Genomic DNA, 27,638 nt, shown 5'->3' with positions numbered 1-27,638 from the left:
TGGGGGAATCTCTTTGCCAGCTGCTCGGTTCTCGCTCCCTCAAGACTTGTCCTGTGACACCACCTCGATGACTGTCCTCCTAAAGACATGCCCTGATCTCTCTGTCTGCATGAACCTTTACCTGGATGGAATGTGTGTATACAAGGTTTGCCCTCCAGTTAGTTGCCTTTTCAGTAGACAAAGTTATTTACTGTTTGTGTACATGCAGTGTAATACAGCAGGCAGCAAAATCAATGAGTAATAGAATTCTTTAGAGATAACTACATTGCAGGAGCTACCAGAGAAGACTGACAACATTCTACACCTTATAACAATGTGACATAAAATTGGTACAATTTGTAGATGGATTAGAAACAGAGCCTTAAATTAAACAACAAAAAATGCATGTATACAGTTGCAGCACTTACATCAAAAGATCAGTGCAGAGGGGTCAGTTAAAAGAAAACAAACTCTAAGGAGGTGACATGAGGGAAAGTGACGCTGGAACAACTGGCCGTCAGTTCTCTTGTGAAGGTATCATTGGAAGGGATTCACCTGATAGCAGGTGGAATACAGGTCCATACTTTGGGAGCGTCCCGGAAAGCAATGGTTTTACTGTACTTTTCTTTCCGAAGGCTAGAGGTTTGAAAAGAGCAGAATTGGTGCTTTGAAGGAAGAGGAGTTGCCGGAGGCTATACCCGTTACGTCAAGGGATTGTTCAGTTGGTTTAAAGTCCTCTTCAGTAACATTAGATTTTATTCTTATCAGAAGACTGAGGGCCTCATTTAGAGTTTTGCGTAGGGGTTACTCAGTCACAAACGTGACGGATATTCTGCCCGCGGTATTACATATTCCATAGGCTATAGTGGAATTGTAATACGGCGGACGGATATCCATCACCTTTGTGTCAGAGTAGCCTCCTCCGCCAAACTCTAAATCAGGCTCTAAGTTGGAACTTTTCCTTTTCAGATAAAGATTCAGTTTTGTCCGTGTTAAAGCCCCGATGGTGACCATGGAAAGATTGCAGTCCAGTTGTTTAAGTGAATTTAGGGCCTGATGTAGAGTCTAGTGGAGAGATTTACTCCATCACAAACCTGACCGATATCCCGCCCGCCATATTACAATCCCATTATGGCCTAAGGAGATCGTAATACGGCGAACAGGATATCCTTCATGTTTGTGACTGAGTAACCCGTCTGCCAAACTCTAAATCAGACCCTTAGTCAAGATTGTGCTGAGGTTGTGCAGTGAGGAACGGTGATCAGCAGGAAGTCTGTCTTCAAATCATTTAAGCTTAAAGTTGTGATGCACCGATTAGGAGTCACTATCCTCTTGACTCTGGGTGAAGAAGACAATGGTGGTCATTCCAACCCTGGCGGTCCATGACCGCCGGGTTGGAGGACCGCGGGAGCACCGCCGACAGGCCGGCGGTGCTCCCAAGGGCATTCCGACCGTGGCGGTAAAGCCGCGGTCGGACCGGCAGCACTGGCGGGCTCCCGCCAGTGTACCGCCGCCCTTTTGAATCCTCCAAGGCGGCGCAGCTAGCTGCGCCACCGAGGGGATTCCGACCCCCCCTACCGCCATCCAGTTCCCGGCGGTCCGCCCGCCGGGAACCGGATGGCGGTAGGGGGGGTCGCGGGGCCCCTGGGGGCCCCTGCAGTGCCCATGCCACTGGCATGGGCACTGCAGGGGCCCCCGTAAGAGGGCCCCTAAATGTATTTCACTGTCTGCTGCGCAGACAGTGAAATACGCGACGGGTGCAACTGCACCCGTCGCACAGCTTCCACTCCGCCGGCTCGATTCCGAGCCGGCTTCATCGTGGAAGCCTCTTTCCCGCTGGGCTGGCGGGCGGTCGCCGCCCGCCAGCCCAGCGGGAAAGTCAGAATTACCGCCCGCCAAGGTCAGAATGAGGGCCAATGTCTTCTTGAGATTAGATTTTCATTAATTGCAGGTACTTGAAAAGGGAACATAAATGTGCAGATACTCCCAGAGTGCTGTTTGCTGCTGAGAGATGTCAGCTCTTCCCTGCTAAAAGTATTGAATCCAGCAGAGAGATGTTGGCATGCTCACCCATTCAAAATAAAGAAGTGCAGGTACTTCGTACATTCCTATTTAAAGACACTTAAATAGCAGAGCATCACCAGCATGAACATGGTATGAGCCTGAAGCAGCCCCATATAAATGCTGTAAAACATTGGAGTGAGGATCAAACCCTCAGGACATCATTGCCGCTGAGTGCAAGGGATGGAGAAAGAACTGCCTTTTTGTATTTGTTGAAAATGCTTAGGACTATCCCTTGTGTGTTAGTGTTTTGTTCCAGTATTGGGATCATTAAATGATTTTTCTGTACAAGACTACCATGGTCTACAGGACAATCATGCATTGGGGTGCTGGTGGCAGTAATGCATTTCTAAACGCAAAGTGAATTAGCCATATCTGCGTTCAGCAACAAACCACAAGTCATAGTGGAATGTGTCACCTTTGCAAAACGTCATCAGCGCTATTATAAGTTTGCACATCCCTAGTTTTAGAGCAACAGTGAAAATAATGATATAATCAGGGTATTGAGGTTGGCTAATCATGAAAGTGCTACAAGGTTTGAGACTGAAAACACTGATGATCAGGGTATTGAGGTTGGTTAATCATGAAAGTGCTACAAGGTTTGAGACTGTAAACACTGATGAGGCATCTTAAAGATAGTTGTAGTAAAGGAGGGAGAGAGAAAGAGAGAGAGAGAAAGAGAGAGAGAGAGAGAGAGAGAGAGAGTGAGGTAAAAGAAAAAGAATCAAATAGGATTTGTGGCACCTTTGTAACTCTTTTGTCCTCAGCCCTCTATCCAGATCTCCAGGAACCTTACCTCCTCTCTGATTAGTGTCTGCAACTGGAGCGACAAGGTGAACCCCCAGTCGGACTCTGACCCTGAACACGCAGACCTCGTCCTCTATGTCACCAGGTATGTGCGCTGCTCATGTGCAGGGGTCATGGTATAATTCACATTAACACTATTCGAATAGTCAAGAGGACGACGTTTACTGAATTCTGCTTTTTAGAATCCTCATTTGATTGCAAAAACGGCAGAGTGGAGAGTTTTAAAAGCTGGTTGGATGCTGCTAGGACACCAGGGAATACAATACAGTTTTTTTGGATGATTGTTGTTGGCTCGCAAGTCTTCCTTGTAATTTCCTGCATCTTCCCTTCATGCCCTTTCTTGTTATTCCCCCTCCCCAGGTTTGACTTGGTGCTGCCCGATGGGAACCCACAGGTGCGCGGTGTGACGCAACTGGGTGGGGCCTGCTCCCGCAGCTGGAGCTGTGTGATCACTGAGGATACTGGCTTTGACCTTGGCATCACCATGGCACATGAGATTGGGCACAGGTCAGTTCAGCTGCGCTTTGCTAGAGTACCGCTGGTTCACAAATGGCATGTTGATGAAGGAATGCTGAGACAGGACAGTCTAAAGTCTAGACTGGGAAATCCTATGTGGCAGCGTTGTTACAGAGGCTGTAGCACTGCATGTCTTATAGCTTGTGGGCTGCAGTATAAAGTACGGGGGCGAGATGGGTCCATGTCATTGGAACACAGCATTAGGTTCTGGTTTAGAGATTGGCGGATGGGTTACTCCATCACAAACTAATAGATATCCCGTCTGCCGTATTATGATCCCATTATATCGTACAGGAATCGTAATAGCAAGGACGGGATATCCATCACGTTTGTGTCTGTATAACCTGTCTGCCAAACTCTAAATCAGGCCCTTACTCTTGGTTAATTGAACCAGTTTGCTTAAAAGTTCAAGATTGCAATTGTTTCTAAAAATACCAGAACTATATTCTGTGGCGTGTAGTTGTTTGGCTACCCTTGATTATAATGCTCACTCTGTTTGCACCACATGCCTCCCAGAATGAACCATGTCCATAGGGAGAGACCAGCTCTGAAGAGTCCCCCGCTTGGTCAGGGGCTGCTGTAGCCCTCTCCTCAAGGCCTGTAGATTTGTCAGGAGATGAGTCACTTGAGGGAAAGATCTCCAGGGCTCAGTTCCAAATAAAAATGGGAAGCTTACTTAGGACATTCCCCTGCAGTGTCACTGACACAGAGCATTACTTATACGAATCATACACTACTTCAGATATTCTCACTGGAAGGGACTGCGGCCACCAACACCATGGCCCTCATTATGACCTTAGCGGTCTCTAGACCTCCAGGGTCATGGTCATGGTTGGACACCACCAAAGATGCAGTCCGACCGCAACATTACGACCTTGGCGTTACCGTCACAGTTGGACCGCCGACACCGCCACTTTTTGGCCACCCCATCTGCCAGGGCAGTGCTGCCTGGGGATTACGACCCCTCTCTCCGCCAGCGTTTACATGGCGGTTTCCCTGCCATGTAAAGGCGGGCGGAGACGGGGTTCCGGGGGCCCCTAGTGGGGCCCACACTGCCCATGCACTTGGCATGGGCAGTGCGGGGGCCCCCTGGCTAACCTCATCTACTTTGCAGACAGTGATTTGCGCGATGGATGCTGTTGCACCCAACGCACAACAGCATTGCCGCTGGCTATACTATGAGCTGGCGTCAATGTTGGTGTATGTTTCCCACTGGGCCAGCGGGCGGAAACTGTGTTTCCACCAGCTGACCCAGCAGGAAACTCATAATAGGGCTGGCAGCAAGGAGACCACACTGGCGGTCTCCTGACTATGGGAGTTTGGCGGGCGGCCTTTTCCGCCCACCAAACTTGTAATTAGGGCCCATGTCACTGGAAGGGATCGAGTGAGCTCAGAAATATAATCAGAACGACAATCTAGAGGAGTGGTCTGCAGCCTTCCCTGTAATAAGAGCTACTTATGTTCAATGAAAAACACCCCAGCTACTAATATTATTTGTGTTGCAACAGTGAGCACATCAGACAAGATTACATTAGTGACCAGATTACCAGCGGTGATCACCTCAGTTTGTCAGGCAGTGCTGTCAGCAGCAATGTAAAAAAAAGACAAGGCATCGTCCACGCGCACTGACTCTACATGGGTAATACATAACAGCCATAACTACAATGTCCCTAACTCAAAGGAAATAATGATAGTAATTCTTCTCTCCGATGCTGCATAATTTAAATATCACCTTGAAATATATTTTGTAAATTCAATTATTTACTCAAGAGTTTTGGAAAGACACATTTGCGTTTTGGAATACATATATTAATTCAACCACAAAATGCTTCTAATTTAGTAACCTGGGCTGCACAAAGGGGAGCAACTTACAGGTACCTGGAGAGCTACCAGTAGCTCGTGAGCTACTTGTGAGACAAGCCTGATCTAAAGCAATACTGTACTGCGGGTAGGAATTTAAACGCCAATGGCACTGAGATTAGTGTTTGCACAAATGGAATGCTGCTGGGCCCAGCGTTAGCTTCATCCTTGTGAAGTCTGGACTGGATAAGGGAGGTACAAAGTGCCTTCATTTACTGCTGAGGAGAGCAACAGATTTTGGATTCAACCATCTCTAACGAGAGGGGCAGCCTCTACTCACTCTGACTATATCCGGGGACATCTTATGGATTTTTGGAGCCTCCCAGAGCAAACATAATTTGGGGCACCCTGAAATCTGAATTTAGGTCCTTCAGGGGACCCTCATGAGTGCAAAACCTTTGAATATTTATGAGGTATTGAAGAACGGGGAGCCCTTTTTCATATAATGCAGGGATCCCCATCATTTTTGTGTTATGTCACTGTCTGGGCCTATCCTAAAAGCTTAATGACGGGACCCCTAAAAAGGTGGGGGCCCTGAGCTAGAGTCCACTTTGCCCATGCCTTAAAACATCTCTGACTACATCTGGCAAACACTTTGCTCCTTTTGAAAGATAAGAGAAGATTTATTAACCAGGAGGATGGAGGTGCTGTTAGCTAAAGTGTTCCTAGATGGAGACATGAGCCCCAGGACTAGCTTCAGGAGGTTTTACGGTTGTTACTCTCTACCCCAAAAAATGTTTTTCTGATAAATAGTTGTGTAAGGGTGCTTTCAGTTGGGTATGGTGAGATATTTGTCGGATTGCACCAGGAATGTTTGCATTCACACAAACAAAAATGCACACGCACTCTCTCCCTCTCTGTTTTTAAAGTCCTCAAAAATTCTGGTTATTTTAGGAAATATTGTGTTTTCTCGCACTTGGTACTTCTTCCAATCCGCATTCCTCCCCATTTTCACTGCCCTTTATCCCCCTCAATGACCGTGCTTGTCCTATAATGGATTTTAACATTAAATGACAGCATGATTGTTGGAAAATCTGAAGCTCAACCCCCCTATCTTACTGACCAAGCTAACTGACCCTGCATGAGCCACCTAAACCCATCTCTCTGCAGGTGAGCATACACAGGAGATCGCAGCCAGCCCCGGTAAGAACCGAAGAGACCAGAGATTGTTGGTTTCTTGACTATTCCTGTATCTCAACCCTAGAATGCTCTTCTTGTAGCCAGGAAGTCAAATAGCTTTTCGTTTCCCCATGCTGGGAACACGTTGGACATGACAAGGAAAGGGGGCTGCATATAAAAACAAATAACTCCAGCATGTCACCATCATAATGGCAGCAAATCGAAGTGGGTCGCAGTTTGCGATTTGCTTCATTAAAATTGTTGAGGTAGATGGAATCGCTACCCACTACAATTCAGTATTTTGTGAACCAGCCTATTGGCACATAAGCTAATTGGCAAAATACCACAGGATTCGCAACAAGGTTGGTGTCCAAATCACGCCCCCTTTTTGCGAATCCTCCCTTAATATATCTAGCCCAAAATATTCTGAAGTGGACATAATGAGGATATTTATTCTCCCCTTTGAGGTCCATGAACTCATAAAGTCACCAGGCCCAGCCTTCATGTTTCTTTATGGTCCTGTTACATTATAAAGTGCATTCCACCATGTACATATGGGTCATGTAAGAGTCTTGTGGTTCCATGGAGATGAGGAGGTGAGATCCATCATGCAATGTGTCCCCATGAAAGGGGCTGAGTGGAAACAGAGATGGAAAGCATGTATACCATTTTATCTCCTTCTGAAGATACTCTGGTATCAACGATACGATAAAGACGCAGGACGTGTACAACTTTGGACCCACACTCAGAAGTACAAAGAACCTACTGATTGCGGGACCAGCTATGTTCCGAGCTTAAACACCCTCTGTTGGTCACTGCACTATGTTGTCATGTATGGCCACTGAACGGTGATGCACATGGTCATCTGACACTGAAGTCTAATATTATGTCCTGTGAAGCCACTGCTACACAGCTTGAATAATAAAATCCATACCTGGGCTTTTCAGGTGCTTGCATTGGAGTTGTAGGTCTTGGCAGGACTGTGACATCCATTTTAGGGAGGTTGGTGACTTTCTCTTTGTAATTGCAGCTTCGGAGTGAACCATGACAGCGTGGGCAATGCGTGCAGTGGGAGCGGCCACATCATGGCCTCCGAGGGCAGCCACAACAGCGTGGACCTTACCTGGTCCCAGTGCAGCCGTGAGCAGTTCCACAGCTTCATTAGGTAGAGTAGAGTGTCCGGCACTCTTTAACATGACACTTTCACCAGTCTTGTGGTACATTCACTGTCCAGTGCTGCAACTGCAGAACTTCATATGATGTTGTTCCGCTGTGATATCATCGCAGTCATTACAATCTGTCTAAAAGTGAATTTGTCTTTCAATGATGTGGTAGCTCTAGACGTTATTGTGATATCCGCAGACACTGATTAGATTCTAAAACTACCCTGTGCAAAAGCTATCCTCATAGATGTAATATCTAAGCTCTCTAATATGATAACCACAAGCTTAGATCTGAAACACAAGACACACACAAAACACACTTTCATACCTTCACTCCCTAAAGTGGTATCTACAAACCTTTTTTGATATCTAGTCTCTTTAATAGGATATCTGTGATATTTGCAAACTTTTATTTACCTGCATCCTCCTATTAAAATGTAGGTTCTTTGAATTGATGTCTACTGTTGCTCATGCGATGCCTACAATCTTTAACGTGATATCTGCACATACTGATGTTATATCTATATTCAATAGTGCAATATATGTACATAGTCTTTAATTTGATGTCCGCACCCACTGAGAAATATCCGCACACTTTCCTATCTACACCGTGTGATGTGATATCTTCACTTTCATTGGCACTTGCTTCTGTAATACATTTGCACATTTTGATTTGATAGCTACCCTCAGTCCTGTGATATCTTTAATCAATGTTATTTCTGCACATATTGATACTATATTACATACATGCGCTGTGATATCACCCCATTTTCGTATAATGTCTGCCCCGTCATGAGGTATCAGTAGAATTCAATATATTTGTGCTCTCTAATAAGAAGTCTGTCCTCTTTGATTTCATATCTACACTAGCTCTTGTGATACCTCCAGTTTTTATTGTGATACAGCTTTACTACAGGGAGGTGGAGGAGGGAACCGAGGTGTGTAGATGGCGGATGTGAGGTGGCACGGAAAAGAAAAGATAACAAAACAAGTATCAAAACAAGGAAAATCAGAAGAATTAGGCATTCTCCCCCAAACAAAATGTTTCAGAAATGTGGATGAAATTGTGCTTAACAAAATGCCCCAGAAGGTAAATTCCTTCTTCTGTAGTTGGAGGTAATCTGGACGCCACAAGTCCGAATCCTTGCTGACTCAGCCGTTCTTTCTTCCGAGGTAGAGCAATTGAGTGTGATAATGGTGGGTAAATTACAGAATTTATAAGCTGCAGAATTGAAGTATAAAATGCTGAAAACAATTCATATTATCTATTTCACAATCTTATGTAGCGCAACCGACCCAAGATAGGTGTCAGAAGGAACAACGAGAGGGGATCTGTAACTTGAACATCTTAGTGACCAACATCTCTGTACAATAACATGGGAGACAAAGAATCAGAAGGTAGAATTTACATTAAATTGAGCATCGAAGGAAGTGGACAAACATCTGTCCGGAGGGGGGGGGGGGGAGGGAGTGAGAGGAGCAAAGGCAGCTAGCAAGCGGACCAAGGAAAGAAGAGAAGGGAAGAGATGGCACACAGGGCCGAGGTAAGAAGAGCCGAAGAGTGGGGATCAGGAGGAAATGAAAATAAGAGAAGGGGGTTAAAGGTCAATCAAACAGGTGAGTTTTTATTCTTTTGCACAAGTGAACAAGGTCTTCAAAGACCTTGGTTGCCTTTTGGTGGAGACTTCCAGAAAGATGGAGCTGCCCCGGAGAAGGCTGAGAATTGTAACTTCTTGGTTCCACATCTGACAAGCTGTTGGCTCACGAGGCATTTAGATCACCCTGAGATTTTTAAGAAAGCTAATAAGTACACTTTTTTTGAGTGTGAATGGATTTTTGAAGGTATGTCATATATATATTCTTCATGATTCTTACTTCAGAAAATCTTGACATGATGAGCTGTTTGCAGGTCTGGGTTTTTATTTACAGATTCACATTACAATTATTTGTTTACACTTATTCTAAGTAAATCTTTGTTGCTGGACTCAAAGCATAACGAGCCTGATTTAGATTCGCGTGGAAGGGTGACTCCATCACAACGGTGACAGATTTCTCCTCCACCGAAATCTAAATCATGCCTGATGTGTTTATTGTATTTCAAGTTCTTGGTACAGATCGATAATACAGCTTCTTCGGGCCGTCAAAATATAAAAGTATATAAACTTCAAGCTTTACAGTGTGGCCTAACTCATGGAGATCCTACGACTTGTGAGATACAACTTGATGCTAGAAGCTATTCAGCGCCTGGATACCCTCGCGGGTGACGTCACGCTTTACAAATACATGGTTGATTGATTTATTTGATTGACTATTTATAGACAGTGATTAGGGACCAGATGTAAAAAGCCGTTTCGCAGTTGCACGTTACAATGTCATAGGTTTCATGACAGCAAAACAGCTTTAATGTTCTAAACGCATTTTGCAATTCAGTACCAGATTACCAAGTCACAGAATGGGTTTAGAAAGGCACAACAAATCACTATTTGGAAGAGGCATGTTTCTAGCGTCCCTTCCAAATAGCAGTTTGTAATGATATGTACCAATGTTTTGAGAGAGTAATCTGGTCATAAAACACTGAAAAGTTACAGACACCCGAGTTGGGATGGTAAAATATTTGCATAATATTTGTGTTTGTGAAACAAAACCAAAGTATGTTGCGAAGTAGGCAGTGATCTAGGGGATTACTGACAACGCTCATACACATTTAACAAAGATTAAACTTTTACTCCCAAATGTAGCCATGTTTTCTTTAAGGAAAACTGGCATTTAAAAAAAAAAGAAGGTTTTCTTTGTTTAAATGTGATCACAGATGTGGTGATGTCCAGGCCCCATCAGACCACCATCACTTTGATGGCATCAAATCCTAGTGAGTTGCAATTTGCAAGCGACCCCATGAATATTGATCAGGTAGGCCAGATTTGGAATTTTGTGAACTGACCTAATAATTCACAGGTCAGTTCACAGAATTATTTTCTATTCACAAAAAGTGGGTGCACAAATTGCAATCACTTTTTGCGAATGGACATTTTGCCTCTGATCCATAAAATATATATAAAGAAAAAAATTCAATCTAGAGATATTCATTCATTCATTCACTATTGAGTGATACTATGAACCCTGAATCCTTTTTACCAAATTAAGGTGCTAATACAATAGTAATAGGAGATTGCTTCTGAGATGAAAATGGAAAACGTTGTGTTATTTTGTGAAATGTATTAAGCCCTATGACAGAGCTGATGTTTTGCAAATACACTGTTGGCATTCTCTTGGTTCCTGGTCTGCTGTAAACAAATGGCAGGACCTTGGGGAGCTGGATCTTTTTTAAACCACTCCCCCCCACCAATTGCGTGTATCATGTTTCGCTGTGGAGAGGGGTTGCTTCCTAGGCCTGTTCCTCTAGCTGCACCTCCTGGGGACTGGCCAATCCATGGGCATCACCACCTGTTTACGTGAGACTTTGCAGAGTTTTGGGCCACTCATTTGTCTGTTTTGCCTTTCCTTCACAGTGGTGGCCATGCGAGCTGTGTGGATGACCTGCCCAATATGGAGGCCAGCATCGCTGGCTGGAAGCCTGGTCTTTACTATGGGGCTGACGACCAGTGCAAAATCGCCTTCGGAAGCTTGGCCATGGCCTGCACTTTCAGCAGAAATGATTTGGTACCTGTGGGAGTGTATCTAAAGCAGCATTTATTTATGTCATATATTTTTATATTTGTAAAGTGCTGCCTCTCATATTGCAGCTGCTTCAGTGCTTTGGGGATCCTTTACTATAGCAGTCAAATGTGGGTGCATTAGCAATGTCTTTTATATCCGTTAAATTCTTTTATTTTATTGTTCTTTATTTATTTCTCCCTCCTCCCTCTCTCCCTGCACACTTAGGGCCTCATTATGACTTCGGCGGTCTTCACAGAAGACCACCGAAGGCGCTGCAACCAGCATACCGGCAGTGCTGGCGGTATGCTGGCCGCCCCATTGGGAGTTTTCCGCTGGGCCAGTGGGCGAAAACAGTGTTTGCATCCGTTGGTCCAGTGGAAAACTCACCACAACATTGACGCCGGCTCATAATGGAGCTGGAGGCAATGTTGTGGTGCGTCGGGTGCGACAGCACCCGTCGCGTTTTTCACTGCCTGTAATTAGGGTATTGAAATGCGTGACGGGGCTGTCCGTGGGGGCCCCATGCGTGGCAAGTGCATGGGCAGTGCAGGGGCCCCCATGGGGCCCCCGACACCCCCTGTTTGCCAGCCTTTGCATGGCGGTGAGACTGCTATGCGAAGGCTGGCGGAAAGGGGACTCGTAATCCCCAGGGCAGCATTGCCCGCAGTGCTTCCCTGGTGGATTGCGACCGCCGAGACCACCAGGCTGTCGACAGGTAGCAACCTGGCAGTGCCGGTGGTCAGACCGTGGCCCATCTGCCACAGTCATCATAGGGGGGTCGGACCACCCTGACTGAGGTGGTCCAACGCCATTGTGAGTGTGGCGGTCTTGAGACCGCCACGCTTGTAATGAGGGCCTTAGTCCCTAACCTTTTGCATTCTTGAATCCTTTTGTCCCTTTAATCTTTTTTTTTCTCTTAATCGTCACTCTCCCATGATTTCTCCTTCCTCCGGTCCTTTCTCTTTTCCTCACCTGAAATTTGTTTTATCTGATGCTGCACTTATACTTCTTGCTGATTTCAGTGCTGTTCTCTGACCTGCAGGACATGTGCGGAGTGCTGTCCTGCCACAGCAACGCCAACGAGAAGACCAGCTGCACCCGGATTCTTGTTCCACTTCTGGATGGGACTGAGTGTGGCTCGGACAAGGTAAACGCTCTGAAGAAGTCTGTCCATCACATGTGGCATCTCTTTGTGTTCTGTGTGCCAGGACCCGAGGAGGGGGAGCGTGCAGGGGTTCAGTCTTCATGAAGTTCTGTGGAGAATGTCGAACTTTTACGTTTTTCCCATATTCACGTGAAAATTGTAATCTCTTAAAACAACTTATGTCACAAACGCTAAGCTTGACAAGAAAAATACTGCAAACATGACATGCGCTTAGAAAAACAGGGGATTAACATGCAGCAAAAAGTCTGTATATTGTTTCTATCTAGGATGGGTTTGCTTAGAGTGAAAATCATTTTACAGTGCTCAGAAAAACTTTGCAAAAGCAAAGGCAAACTTAAACCAGGACGGAAGTTCATAAATGGTGAAAATCGGGATTTCAGTGGCATAAATTAGACTTTTGATGATACAATTTCAGGAGTTGGTGGCTAGTTACAAAAGCCTTTTCACAAGTTGGAAACCTCTTTCTGACTCATAAATGGGCTTTTGTCACCCTTTTTGAATAGCAAATAGGAAGGTTCGCCAAAGGGGGTCACTCCTATCTGCGATTCTGAGAGGAAAGTTTCCATGATTTGGGCCACAACTGCAGTTGCAAACTACTGACCATATAGCGCCACTTCAAAGTTACAGCAGAATCCTCTCCGCGTCCTCCGAAGCGGGAAAGTAGCATCAGGCCCGTTAATGGACACAGGCTGCTTTAAAGAAATGTTTTCACTCTGAGACAGGAAATGAAAACCTCTGTTCTTTGTTAACCTTCATCACTGCATTTACAGCCGATCACAGGTTCAAAATTTCGACCTGTCTCATTAATATTCATTAGGCAGCTTATTTTTGCGAGCATCCAAGAATGTACAATTTGTAATATGACTTAGTAGTGCAAAGGTCTCATCGCAAATTGCATTACTATTCGCAAACCAGTCATGCAAATTGCACTCTCCTGGTTTGTGAATGGGACTAATTGCTGTAGTAGTAACTGGTTTAAGAATCCCTACCCTTGGGTGTGACCCCCCCTTGCTTGTCATTCTGCTTGGAACTGCAGAGCAGAGGTTGTCACAACACCAAGCTACTTCCAGGGTCAAGTGCTTCTGTCTAGGAGTGCGCAAAGTCTTATTTATGCCACTGAAATCCCAATTTTCACCATTTATGAACTTTCGTCCTGGTTTAAGTTTGCCTTTGCTCTTGCAAAGTATTTTTGAGCAATGCAAAATTATTTTCACTCTAACGGACAAGTCGGAGAAGAAGACTGGATCACTCAGTTCCATTGGAGGAGAAAACCTACCCTGCAAATTTCTAGTAAACAGCCAGCTAAAAACAAGTGTTGCAACTCTCGAGACACATCCATATGTGAGGTAACCTGGAATGGGAAGGAAAAACCCAGGAAGTTATAGGTAAACAAAATGGAACTTTGAAAGTCTTCACAACTAGTGCTGATAGGTGTATTCAAAAGTAAAACCAACCTCGGGATCTACATGAAATAATGGTTAGGGATCTGGAGTCCACAAATGATGTACATGGCTGGCCTGTAGGTGGCTTTGTGGTATTCTGCATAGTACTGCCAAGAACCTAAACATGTTCCTTTTGTGAGGCCTGGTTGCAGTAGCTGCAAAAAAGTAGTGCTGCTACCCCAACCCCAAGACCTCATCAACCGGGAGTCAAAGGCCCAAAGTGCACCAAGAAAAATGCAGCGTCAAGCCATGGCCCACTCATGGCACAGATGAGGGAGATACAGCCAGACCCACTAGACCCCACACTCCTCATGGGCAGAGGTGCATGGGGTGTACAACTTGTAAATACTTGTGCTGCAAAGCTTTTGGTACAGCAATGCGCTCTCATGCCTGTGCTGTTACTCTTGAAATCAACATGCACCCCAGATGTGGAGGTATGGTGCCAGCAACCATTTAAAGATGTTTGCAGACACATGCTGGTGGAGCAGTGGAAAGAAGGGGGCTGCTTCATATTGACACAGCTCTACACATATGATTGTTGCATTACATTTAAAGAGGCGTGGGAGAACTTTGGTGTTGGACCACGTCAGTCCCTGCAAAGTGTTACATTGGCATGATTGGCAATGGAAATTTGCACAGGCTTTCTGGAGACTCCTTTGCCCACAAAAACAGTGGTTGCAATGCTTGTGCTAGGACCGAGATCAAAACTAGACTCCAGTCTTTATGAAGGAATGACAACAGATAAGGCAAGAGGTTTAATGAGGGTCAGACAGCAATGGGACATGGGCAATTGAGAACCGATAATATACATAGAATGTGGAGAGCGATATTTTTATGCAAAGTGATTTCGAGAAATATCAGATTATAGGACCTATCTGACCCCTCTGAAGCTAAGAAAAAAATGATCCTTATAAATCAAGGTATTGGTCTAGATTTGAGGAAGAAGGCCCAAACATCATACAAATGATGTCCTGTACAATCCTAGTTAAATATTGGGGAGGGAGATTATGAGTAAACTGCATTCCATCACAGGAAATATTCCACAGTTCACTGTCAAAGCAGTAGTATCGTCACCCAAAGACAATACAATGAGATGTAGGTTGGAAGCTTCTAGCTTAGCGCCATATAGCCGTATACACTGGCTTCATCCTTGAGGCCTGAAGAGACCTGGGAGAAAGACCTCACAGAACGGGTGTTAGAAGAAGAGACTCATAGTAGAACCACCTGAGCGGATGAAAAAGTAGTAGACGATCTAGAGAAGTGGATTGACGGGATTGGAAAATTGACAGATTTGGACTACACATGGGTATAGATGGGAAGGAATGTGAGTGACTGAGGGGAGGGGCAAGAGGTAGAACCAGTTCAGAGAATGTCTTTGAATGACAACTTGTTAGAATGAAGAATAGAGAAGAAGGTCAGTGAATGAGCAGTGGATTTGTGTTGCACCTGGAGATGCACCAAGCAAAGTGGAACATGATGTGGGGAAAACTATGCGGGTGCCTGGAGAGGATCCTTAGAACCATGGTCAGAGAAGAACACTCAGAGTTGAGACTTTAAAAGTTACAGTCCTACTAATACTGAATGTAGAATTTTGTGTAATGACTCAGAGAATGTTATTGTGAAGTTGTTAAAGATGTATTGTTAGGTGCTTGGTAAAAGGATACATTAAAAAAGCTGTTCTGTTATAGAGATCTCAGTGCACACACACACATTTATTACAATATACTCTGCTTCAGAAGCTTTGCCTTACCACACTGTTGAAAACTGATTTCTTTACTATTACGTTAAAGTAGATTCCGTCATTAACATCTGCAATTAATATGACCAATTATACGAGTTACAGTTTCTTTTACACATGGGATTTTTGATAGTCTGAGACAAATATAATGTTGTTTCGTGTATCAAGACAATGTGCAAGCCGCTACTCCTACCATTAACTTTTGACTGTAGGAAGCAGGGCACGGTTTGAGGGACAAAATTGCTCGTCCTTTAGCTAAATTGGGTGCTACAGTTAGTGGAAAGGTAGGATTAACAAACAATGTGCTTGAAGATATAATCACAGTTATTTTGTGGTGGGCAGTCCCTGCAGAGGACTGTAGTTTTGCACAGATGGGGCAGTACCATGCCCCGACTAGACGTCAATGGGCCCTTCTTGTTTCACTGTAGTAGACTCATCACTAAAACCATCTATTGGAGGAATATAGTAAGCGCCTATCTATAGTATCTGTTGGTGCAATCAATCAATCAATCAATCAATGTGACATTGGGCCTTTGTGCGGGACCTCTTTTATCAACTGCCATCATGGAGCCACTACATATGTGGTGTTTGTTTAAATACACAGAAATAAGACTTAAAGATGCCAGATGCAATATGTGGTGAAAGCTAAAATGTATGTTTTATAGGATGTCTGTCTAGTAAGGGGAAGCTACAAACAGGACAATGTTGTCAATCTGCATGTCTGGCTGCACTAAAGACATGTTCCAAAGAGTACAGTGTTCGCAATCTGTGGGCCCAATTCACAAAGGTAAACACACAACTGATGTCTAATTATAGACCTGAAGTCTAACTTTAGACTTCAGGTCTCAACTTCGACTCCAGGTATACCTTCGTCTAAATTTAGACTTCAGCTCTAAAGTTAGACTTCAGCTCTAAACGTAGATTTCAGCTCTAGGTTTACCTTTGTGAGTTGGTCCCTCAGTGTCTGGCTGTACTAAGTGCATGTTACAAACAGTACAATCTGTGTGTCTGGATTCTTTAAACACTTGTATTTGATATGTGTTGTGGCAAAGCTCCGTGTTTGCAGTCTGTGTCTGGCTGCACTACGCACACAGTACAAATAGCACATTTGTTATAGTATGTTTATAACTTTAATGAGGGGATGAAACAAATAGTGTAATGCTTGTAGCCTCTGTGTATGACTGCACTAAGTACATGGAAGGAATAATGCATAGTTTACATACTTTGTGAATAACTACACTAAGATTGCAGTACAATAGTACAGTGTGTACAGAACCATACGTTACCCATAGCACACTATTTGGAGTTCACATGTTTGGATATGCCAAGCATTCGTACATGTAATGCTCCTAACACTAACATGTCAAGTTATGTTCTTCATTTCAGTGGTGCCACAAGGGGCGCTGCAGCTCTATGGAGGATTTGAACCCGGTCGCCCCTGTCCACGGTGCCTGGTCCCGCTGGAGCCCCACTGCCCCGTGCCCCCGCAGCTGCGGAGGCGGCGTCATTACAAAGAGGCGGCAGTGCAACAACCCCAGGTATGCATGAGTGAAAGCGCCTTCTTATAAAGCTTTCACCGCAGATTGGTTCATCACAGAAGGGGCTCAGAACAATCTCTGGCGTGAAGCCCTGCAATCCTTTTGTACTGCGCACCTCAATCCCATTAGTGAAGATGGCCTTTTAGAGTCCAATGCAGCCCTCCTCTGCCTCTTTGATGTGAACGCTTATGGGAGGGCCACATTTGTGCTAATTAGGAGGCTGATATGAAAAAGAGCTAGTCAGAAGTCAAAAGGCCTTGCAGTGACTAAGAGAGAAGTTAAGTTTGTAACAAGTTAGATAGAACTTGGACTGAATTTTATTTCAGTTACATTCCTGAATCCCTTAGTTCCGTTACATTGTAGTTCCGTCCCTTACGCCTTTTCAGCTGGTACTTCACATTCTATGTTAATGAATGTGCTGAACGTATTGTAACACTGAAAACAAGCGCCCTAAAGTCCAGGGAGTTGTTTCCCCTGCTCAAGGGGCCTACTAGCAGATTTCCTTACGGGTGGTCATGGACAGCCAATCTAGTGGCCCTGACCTAAACAAGCTCTGGATGACCGAAGGACCCTTTGTTGGATGGCTGTCGTGTCAAAGGTCTCCCAGTGAAGGCTCCATCGTGAAGAAGCCCAGTACCTGTTTATTTATGTGTGCATTCTTATAGAGTGCACTCAACTGAAAGGGTATCAGCAGTGCCGTACAGTAGAACAGCACAATACAATAACCAAAGCAAGCAAACATGCAACTGAACCCACTCTGCGCATCCCCTGACACTAGCCAGAGAGAGCAAACAATGACTTTGGCGGGTGGGAGGAGGGCCGATTTATGGCACTTCTCTTGCTCTGCCGCACTCTAAATTATCCTTGATCTAAGGAACTCATGTTCTCTACTGGCTCTTAGTCAGTTACACAGAAAGCACTGCTATGCCTTGGTGCTTAAATAATAATGCAAATCTAGAAAAGCTTTCCTATCTAAAGTATTATCACTTTTTCATGCTGTGTTCAGGCCGGCCTTTGGAGGACGCGGCTGTGACGGTCCTGACCTTCAGGCAGAGATTTGCAATACTCAGGTATGTGCCCTTACTCAGTGTTTAAGGAATTGTTTCTTACTGTTAGAAATCCCCTCCACCCTGGTGTTCTGAACGTCCCTTTCAGCTTTAGAATTGTAGGTTGGGGACAACTGCTGTGGAATGAGTTCTGCAAAGCACACTTCAGCCACCATGTGTTCCATGTAAATTTCACTTGGCTTCATTCTCAGTGTATTTTCTGCTTCTGTGGGTTGGATCGGGCATGGAATCGGGAGTGGTAAATGAAAACTTAATAACTGGTATACAGTAAGATAAATCGGTAACTGTAGGAGTACAGTTGTTAGAGAGCTGTGAAGTTAGGATCATTATCCCCAATATGATGCAAGTATATCTCTTTATCTGAGTAAACCTTGTGAAAAGTTAGGACAAGTGGTGTAAGATATGTCATGGAAGGGAAAAGTCTAAATAACTCTAAATGTATAAGTGGATATTTGTGGTAATAATTTATACAAATGTATGTGTCTATTTATGTATCCTGAAAAGAACAAATGAGAGATATCTTTTTGGTTAACCATTTAGGTTTTTGAAATATGGGGAATGTAAATTGTTTTACTTCCATTAGCTAGGCTGAGTTGAAAATGATAATTATATTTACTAAGCTGGAGAGGCATCTCAGTCCATGTTATTTATCCTAATGTGGCCAACAGCCAATGTCAGACTTCGAAGCAGTCCAACAACAAACGCATAAGTTGCTTAGGTGAGCTGTGAATGATTAGTTTTCTTCTGCAAAGAAAGCTTGTATTGCCCAGCTCTTCAGCCTCTGTTGAGAGCTGCTCTGTCCACAGGCTTCTTATTTTCAATTCAGGAGTATGGGGTTTGTTTCAATGTTTTGGTATTAGGTTAGAGATATACCATTGCAACATGCTAGAGCTTCTGTGTAACAACCACTGCTTAGCCCACTCTTGAATTGGGGAGACAAAGACTTAAACATGAGAAGTGGAGATGAACTTCCCTCTACCTAAAAATTGACACAAACTCCACACTCCTTTTTCCTTCAGTATGTGATATTTAGATCTACCGGGGGTTGGCTCTGCCAATGTCTCATGAGGCAAAATCCAGTTTGCTTGACAGATGAAATTTGAAAGAGGTATATTCCAGCCAATGACCACTGCTCCAGTGACTTACTCCAAACTGTAGACGTTCATTGATTCTCCACCTATTGCCTGAGGGCAAAAGGCGTGTGGGTCTGCATTGGACAGCTTTTTCCCTGATGGGTAACTAGTCTCCTGAAAGCCTGAGTGTTTGGATTGGGAAGATAAGTATCAGTGGGAACTGGTGACTATTGGGATGCATAGTCAGTTATCTGATGTCTTCCTGGGAGAAGATTGGATATCTGTTCCAGTTTTATGGGAACACCTGGTCTGCCATAAACTGCTGGGAAATACCATTGAATTTACTTCCAAAAATATTAAGGTCTGTGTTAGAGGATGTGATGGTGTATTGAGTAACCAAGGTCAACTGGCTTGTTTACAAGGGAAAGCATCTCCACTGTATTTATGTCTGGGCCACTCTCTCCTGGAAGGATGCATGTACTCATAGGTCCACCTTGCCCTGCCCTGCCCTTTGATCATTTTTGATTTTTCACCCAGCTGTCCAGTGGTCATTAAAGTCTTGTGAAATATGTAGCCAAGCTGCTAGTACCCGTTTGGGATGCAACATCATTCTTGCTCCATGTTGTTCCAACTTAGCTTTTTTAGCGCCATAATTTATTTTCCAAGTCCAAAGGTAAAATCTTTCCTGGGAACACATTAATTGGTGCAGTGTGACTAGCAAGACTCTTAGTTTGTCAATTGGATGCCTAGATCACTGCCTCACATCTTGAGGACACTAAGGGCTGTATTTGCACTTTTCTGATGCGGGATATAGACCAAATATTTTTCCTTCCTCCCAATTTATTGTCTTTTGAAGCTTTATGCACTCAAAATAGGATGGATAGTACATCCGCCACTTTTTGCTAAATGTCCCACATCAGTCTTACTCTTAATAGTGCCCCAAGGCTTTTAAAAGTATTTTTAATTTTCAATTATTACGAATCCTGTATTTCACATTAACTGGTATTGGTGACCAATTTTCCTTTCCGATATAATTTGAACATCTTATCTAGTTTTAGTCATTTTAGTTTTGTTTGTCCATTCTTATGCTTTTTTTATGTACGTCATGTTGACATTGAAAATAGATCAGTATTGCTCGACTGTATTGTTTGATTGGTTTACTAAACATAACACTTCACACATTTTCTTTTGGGAATCACTTTTCTTGCTCAGGCCAAACTACCAGAGGTCCTCCTGTTTCAGCTCAACCATAACTTCGAGACTGTAACCTTTTTCTACGGTAGCCTAACAATTAGATTTTGTACATTTTCTCACTGGTCAGCCACGTCATCTTGGACTCTTCCTTGTGATCTGGTGTGATTTAACACTTTAAATTTAGATGTGAAGCAGTATTTCTTCCATCCTTTTCCTCTATCTTTTTTCAGGCCTGCTTAACATCACAAGCTCAATTTATGGCTGAACAGTGTGCAGCTACAGACACAAAGCCTTTGTACCTAGCTCCAGGAGTTCCATCTTTTTACAAGTGGACCTCCGCTCTTGATAACGTGAAAGGTAAATGGAAAGGCATGTCAAAGTTGCAAAATTTTGCACTAAGTGTTCTTTTGATGTTCATTAGGGTGTCTCAAGAAAGTTATAAATGCACTATTGTTTTAAATTGGATATGCCGCAATGCAAATGACCCTCGCCCCATTTAGGCAATCTTGCCATACAATTGAAAGCTATGTTGCTGAGTTGCAAGGGCTAAGAAATGGTCAGTAGGATCACACCATTGTGGCTTCAACGTATGGTCTTTTACACCATGTTTCAGTGAAGTTGTGCTAGATTTTCTGCTATTACAGTTGAAGGTAGCACTGCAATATGAAATTTCTGATTTTGCTGCTCAGCCACACCCTTCATTCTCATGGTATGTTGTTGTGACATGAATTCTTGCTACCCATTCCTCTCCTTCGTTGCCATTTTCCTGCTGCTCAGCCAGTGTGAGTGTGATGTCATGGAATGCACAGGAGTGCCCTGACATGGATGAATGTCAGTTGGAGAGTGGGCTGAGCAGGAACGATGCTGCTCCTTGAGGGGCAATCTACCATTTTACCTGTAATCCATAACCAAGACTTATTGTAAATGATAAACCTCTTTCTTACAACCTACGTGATTGACTATCCGGATACTTGCTTACGTGTCCCTAGCATCGATTATGACATATGTCCTTTGGTTATAGAATATTGATTTTTGGCTGAAAAAGTTTTTGTTAGGTCACCCTAACTGCAGATTCCTTTACCTGTTAAATTTCCCCTGACTGGATCCAGAAACTGATAGGTGGCTCCATCAGTCTCTGGGCTGGCCTCTCTCATCCTGCCTTCAGGCGTGACAGCATATAGCCATATATAGGCACCAGCCCTGCAAGCTGATTTCAGTTCCTTTCATTTCGCACCCTTCAATGTGGATCCAGAGCTCCTTTCCCAGACTTTTAAGTAACTGTGAAGTTCTAAATTTCTGTTTTGTGACAGTAGGTTTAGGGATGTCGCTCCAAAAGAGTACATGCTTCAAGGCATACCACACCTACAGGAAAAATATGTCAGTTAAGGACCTTTGTGACATCTGCCTTTGGTGAAAGCATTATTATAAGTCTTGCGACAAATTCTTCACGTTGCATGCGAAGGCTTTCATGGAGCAATAGACAAAGCTGTATATCCTCTAGGTCTTGGCCAGTGTTTCATTATGAGATCACTAAGACACAACCAGTTGTATTAGAGGACTCTATGCCAGTGCCTTGGCACCATTGTCTTTGGTGCCGTAAAGGCCCTTTGAAGTGTCCACATGATGGAGATGATGATGAGGAGGCCCTGGCCAGGGGTGCTCCAGTGACATGTGCCTGGAGGTTACATGGGTGTCTATCCACACTTTCACCAGGTATAGTTGCCTTGACTCACAGAACTGCGAGTAGCGTTATTTTGCCCATGCCATCCTCAGGATTTTCTGGTGTGAAGTCCACTCCTCACACCCTCCTCTTTTTGGGAGATACTCCTTTGGTATGTGGTGAAAAGGTGAAGAATCTGTGGTTAGAAATAACCATCAAAAGAAAAAGTTGCTGAACTCTAGCTACACTCTATCTGGTGAATACTCAGTCTAACTGCATATTCACCCCCGTTTCATCCCTATTCTGACCTGTGGCTCCAGGCTGGATTCTTTATACAGTTCTCAGTCTGTTATTGATGCTTCACTTCTAATTTTGTTGAAGACGTTATATGAGGTTATTGTCAATGAGTAGCACGTACATTCAGCTCTTTGACACTACTTCCGGGAGTGGAAAGAGGTCACAACAGCACAACAGAGTTCGATTGTGCCACCTATTAGCATGCATGTGCAATTGCTGGAAAAATATTCTGTATCGAGTGAATCACCTAGGGAAATTAGAAAGATAGCAGTCTGTGGTTGGATAGACTATTCACCCGAAAGAGTGCTACCAAAGGAAAAAACGTATCCATCTTGTGCTGCTACTTAATTACCCTAAAGTATACAAAAAGTGCTAGATGGAATGCTTAAATTAAGCTCAGAGGCTGGTAACTACTCGGGCTGCATCCTAGTTATTTTGCACCCCATGCCACCTCAGTTTGGACCCAGCCATAGGCAAATCAGTCTTTACCCTGCTAAAATGAGAACAGTCCAGCTCGAACTGCTACACCAGGTCCTCCCTGAAGCGGAACACAAGCAACCCAAGCCATGTCTGGCCACACCCGTCCCACTTAGGACACTGCACAGAAGTATGCACAAGGGTGATGGATGGAATGCTCGAATTAATCCCAGCTGCTGGTAATTACTCAGGGTTGGAAAAGTCCAACCCGAACTGCAAGGCCAGGTCTTCCCTGAACTGGAATACAAAAAATCCATATTGCATATTGCATTGAGGCATTGGTAAGTTAACTGGTCTGCAACTGCAGTTGTAAACCATTGATACGTTTCATTGCGATTGGTAAGGGGTATGTGTGCCCCAACACCTCAGGGAGATTTTCAGATCCTCCCATTCCACTTGAATGAGAAAGAAAGATCAAACAGTACGTTGTACCTCCCTCCAAGTGGTCAGTTTATCCGTGGTGCATCATCGAACTCCGCTAATCAATGACGGTCCATCGCCTGTCCACTCTCAAAAACCACTGTGGTTATCCTTTCATGCAACAAGGCACACCTTGAGGAGAGGAGAGGCTCGACAAGTGAAATATGCATGCCCTGGACGAAGGGCGGAACGGAGGATATGATAAATATTCATATTACATCATAAACAGGATAAGCACTGTACACAGTAAAGCAATTTTCCTTCGGAAGGCTACTGTTGGAGCTGGAGGTCTTAATATGAGATGGGGATAAGTGGCAGGGTGTGGTATACCAAGAAGAATCAGAAATAGGAGTGAGTTCCTGGAACAGCATCCCATGAAAAGCGATGGAGACAATGTGGTATAGAGGTAAAATACAGCAATATTATTAAAAATGCAGGGGTAAACATTGGATCCTGTTGATTCCAAGTGCCAATACCAGACAGAAAATGGGTTGACTGCATAATCCTTGAAGGACTTATGTTCGTCTCTGTGTATTTTCTCTCAGGTCATGCCCTGTGCCAGTTTATGTGCAAGGCAGTAGGCAAGAGCTTCATGGTGAGCCGAGGACAGCACTTTCTGGACGGTACGAGGTGTGAAGAGGGAGCTGATGAAAGTGCGGCCTTTGACCTTTGTGTGGCTGGGAGCTGCAGGGTAAGAGCACCTCTGCCAAGATGTCACCTCTACCTTTAGCAATGAGCTTCAGACCGAATTAAACAAATAAGAAGCAAAGTCACAGTCCGTCCTTCGTATATGACTCATTCATCACTTTCCACCATCAAACTGGCCCTCTCAGTTATCTATTCATCTAACCTACTCCATCCCTTTCAAGTGTATAAACATTCATTCCTTGACTCCTTGCCCATAGGCATTACATCCATCCACCCGACCTATTTATCCATCCATACATTCATCCCTATTTGTCCCAATACTTAACGAGTAATTCCAACCCCCTGCCTATCTTGTAATGTTACTTCATCCACACAGCCATACTCCACTCTTTCTGATATCTATAGTCACCTTCCTCCATATATTCATTCCTTCTATCAAGCCTTCTTATCTATCCATGTATCTTCTCTTGTGCCACCTTTCAAGCCACTTTTGTCTATCTATGAACTCCAGTCTGTCCACCTATCCATGTATGCTCCTGTCTAACTCTTCATCCCTTTGTTGGTCCATTTGTACATTTTACCATTCATGTTTACTCTTTCCTTCCCCCCTTGTGTCAACCAATTCTTTCCACTTCAGTCTTGCATGTTTCCTACCGATATCTACCAATCCTCAGTTCCACTCAGTCCATCAGTCCATAGTTGATTCTGCCACCTACTCTGTTTCTGTTCTTCATAGAGTTCCTCTCTCACTCTCCCTACAAACCTGTCTAGCTCCTAGTTTCTCTCGGTAAATGGCACTCCCTGTTAGTTTGCCTGGATAAATGCTACATGCGGTTTGTTTCTCTTTCTCCGTGCCTTCATAGCGGTTTGGATGTGATGGGAAGATGGACTCTGGGAAGGTCATGGATCAGTGCCAGGTTTGCGAAGGGGATAACACCACCTGCACTATCATCACCGGATCCTTCACGGAAGGCAGAGCCCGAGGTAAGCTTGAACCCGTCCTTTATCCTCCTGCAGCAGGTGCAGCACCTTCCCCGGCCTGGTACCCGCTGAATAACTAGGCCACACACGGAGCTGCAAATCACACAAGTTCATTCCCCTGCATTTACTTGTGGACTCCATTTGTCTAAACCAAGCTTCCATACATTCTATTCTAGCGATTACGTCACACTGAAACAGAGTCCTCGAGGGGCCAGAAAGGTTCCATTCTAAATCATGCAAGACACTACAGCAGAGACCTAACATTGTGCATGGGTTGTTATGTACAGAACCTCAAAATAACAAAGAATTCAATAGCAAGATCCTAGAATGGTGTGTACGACAGAACCACAACTTCACAGACTGTAGCACGATCCTAGCATGATATGCAGGCCAGCACCGTAACATCAAGGACATCTTACCGTGATAGCACGATCCTAGCATGATATGCAGGCCAGCACCGTAACATCAAGGACATCTTACCGTGATAGCATGATCCTAGCGTGATATGCAGGCCAGCACCGTAACATCAGGGACATCTTACCGTGATAGCATGATCCTAGCGTGATATGCAGGCCAGCACCGTAACATCAGGGACATCTTACCGTGATAGCATGATCCTAGCGTGATATGCAGGCCAGCACCGTAACATCAGGGACATCTTACCGTGATAGCATGATCCTAGCGTGATATGCAGGCCAGCACCGTAACATCAGGGACATCTTACTGTGATAGCATGATCCTAGCATGATATGCAGGCCAGCACCATAACATCAAGGAGATCTTACCGTGATAGCATGATCCTAGCATGATATGCAGGCCAGCACCATAACATCAAGGACATCTTACCATGATAGCATGATCCTAGCATGGTGCGGAGAACAGTGATCCAAGTCTAGGAAGGACCCATGTTATTCATATATGGTGAGCACAGTAGGTGACCCTCTCTAGAAACTTTCTGTAACATGATCCAACCATCGTTAGTATGTATAACAGCACCTCAAAATCTAGAAGGATTTGATGTTGTGATTGGTATAGGAACTGAGCCACACAGAACATACCCCAACATAGGAGCGGCTTGCAGTGCTTTGTACGAGTGGGGCAGCGCGCATGGGGAGGATTAATTTAAAAAAAAGACACTTACCTGGATCATCGCCGCCGCTGCTGCCAACACTGCACCGCTTCTCTCCTGCAGCCACAGGCTCCCAGCCTGCCCTGCGGCCAATCCTGACACTGCTCAGAGCAGCGTTAGGATTGGCTGGGAGCGCCCAGCCAGGGTGCTCCCAGGCAAACTGGAAGCCTGTGCATGTTCTCCCCAGCCGGTCAACACAGTGCCGGGCTGGGGAGAGCACAGTGCGCATGTCTGTTTGGCCGCCCCGGGATGGACAGTCATTCCCCTCAGTGCTCGTCACAGCTTGTAGCCTCGCCCCTTTTACTACAACACCCCTTTTATTACAAAACGATAATAAGCACAGTTTATTATTGTTTTGTAGTAAAAGGTTTGCAACTGCTGTTGCTGGCAGGGGGTGACGCTCCTCCGCCCTTGCGGAGGAGCCCCGCCTGCCCCAACATTGGGAATGATTCCTTAATGTGCAATGTTTGCAGGACCCCAACATCAAGGATTCCACATGTTAATCCTAACGTCCTTCAAGAGCATCTTAAGATCATCGGTTCCGTCACATGGTCCTCAAGCGGGCTACCGGATAGTACCCCAGTATTAAGAAAGATTCCATTAACGTGATCCTATAATTGAGTGTCTGATAGTACCCCAACATCAAAAATATCATAAAATGACCCTTACATGACATGTTCAATAGCTAAACAACACCATGGATTATGTAACATGATAGTCATGTAGGGTATTCTATAGTACCCCAGCATAAGTAACTCCATAGCATTGTATGGTATGTGTGGACAGGATTCCACCATCAATGACTCCATAACATGAAAGAACCCTAGCTCCAATGGTGTTTATGATAATATCTTAACATGAAGGATTCTGCAACGTGGTCCTACCATAGTGTGCATGACAATAACCAAACATCAAGAACTCTAACCGGGTCCTCGCATGGAGAGTATGACCAGCAAAACACCAAGCATGATTCCACTCTATGAGCCCAGCATTATGTGAAAGACATCATCCCGAGAGCAAGAATTCTTCTGTAACATGATCTTAGCATGGTATTTTACACTGCCCTCCAATATTTATTAGAATTCTCTTGATTCTAGCATGTGTGTATGATGGTATTCTATAGCATGGTAGTGGTATGGTGTAGATAATAGGTTTTCATCATCCATGATATGGAACTAGCATTATGTGACACAATTACTTCAAGAATGATTTTGTGCTGTGATGGCAGGATGGTGTGGTTGACAGCGTACACCAAGCCTAAGAAGGTGGAGGATCATAGCACAGCCTGGGCAATATGACCACTCTCTGGAGATGCCCTGTATCATGTATGAGCATAGTTCACGAGGCCAGACCTGGCGCCCACGTCCCGTCCGTCAGCAAGGCCAGGTGACCTGTGTAAGACAAAAACCAGCGCCAACAATAACCTATAGCATGAGCTTAGCACAAAGAGTCAAATAAGACGTGAACCACAGAAACATCAACAACTTGTAAGGACCCTTAATTGTAGTGAGTCTCATGTACAAGTTCATAAGACTACATCAAAATACCATACATAAGAAAATAATCTGACATAAAACCATCTCCTAAATAGTGTTTACCAAAATATAGTTCCATTGGATGTAGTGTTTTTAATATTAATTCTGCTGGGTG

General features: G+C 44.3%; 1 protein-coding gene across 4 annotated transcripts in view; it reads left to right on the top strand.

Moving 5' to 3' along the window:
• ADAMTS13 (ADAM metallopeptidase with thrombospondin type 1 motif 13) overlaps window positions 1-27,638 on the top strand; it is a 177,071-nt gene that overhangs the window by 47,575 nt on the left and 101,858 nt on the right. For all 4 annotated transcript variants that reach the window (XM_069241794.1, XM_069241792.1, XM_069241795.1 and 1 more), the window contains exons 5-14: window positions 2,808-2,932; window positions 3,208-3,354; window positions 7,373-7,507; window positions 11,012-11,162; window positions 12,202-12,306; window positions 16,891-17,042; window positions 18,049-18,112; window positions 20,607-20,733; window positions 23,776-23,921; window positions 24,742-24,862. In XM_069241794.1, coding sequence (XP_069097895.1) covers window positions 2,808-2,932; window positions 3,208-3,354; window positions 7,373-7,507; window positions 11,012-11,162; window positions 12,202-12,306; window positions 16,891-17,042; window positions 18,049-18,112; window positions 20,607-20,733; window positions 23,776-23,921; window positions 24,742-24,862 — 1,273 coding nt within the window. The remainder of the gene's footprint in view (window positions 1-2,807; window positions 2,933-3,207; window positions 3,355-7,372; window positions 7,508-11,011; window positions 11,163-12,201; window positions 12,307-16,890; window positions 17,043-18,048; window positions 18,113-20,606; window positions 20,734-23,775; window positions 23,922-24,741; window positions 24,863-27,638) is intronic.

Source organism: Pleurodeles waltl, chromosome 6, assembly GCF_031143425.1.
Source record: "Pleurodeles waltl isolate 20211129_DDA chromosome 6, aPleWal1.hap1.20221129, whole genome shotgun sequence".
In the NCBI taxonomy this organism is placed as follows: Eukaryota; Metazoa; Chordata; class Amphibia; order Caudata; family Salamandridae; genus Pleurodeles; species Pleurodeles waltl.
This window is presented reverse-complemented; position numbering and strand designations above follow the sequence as displayed.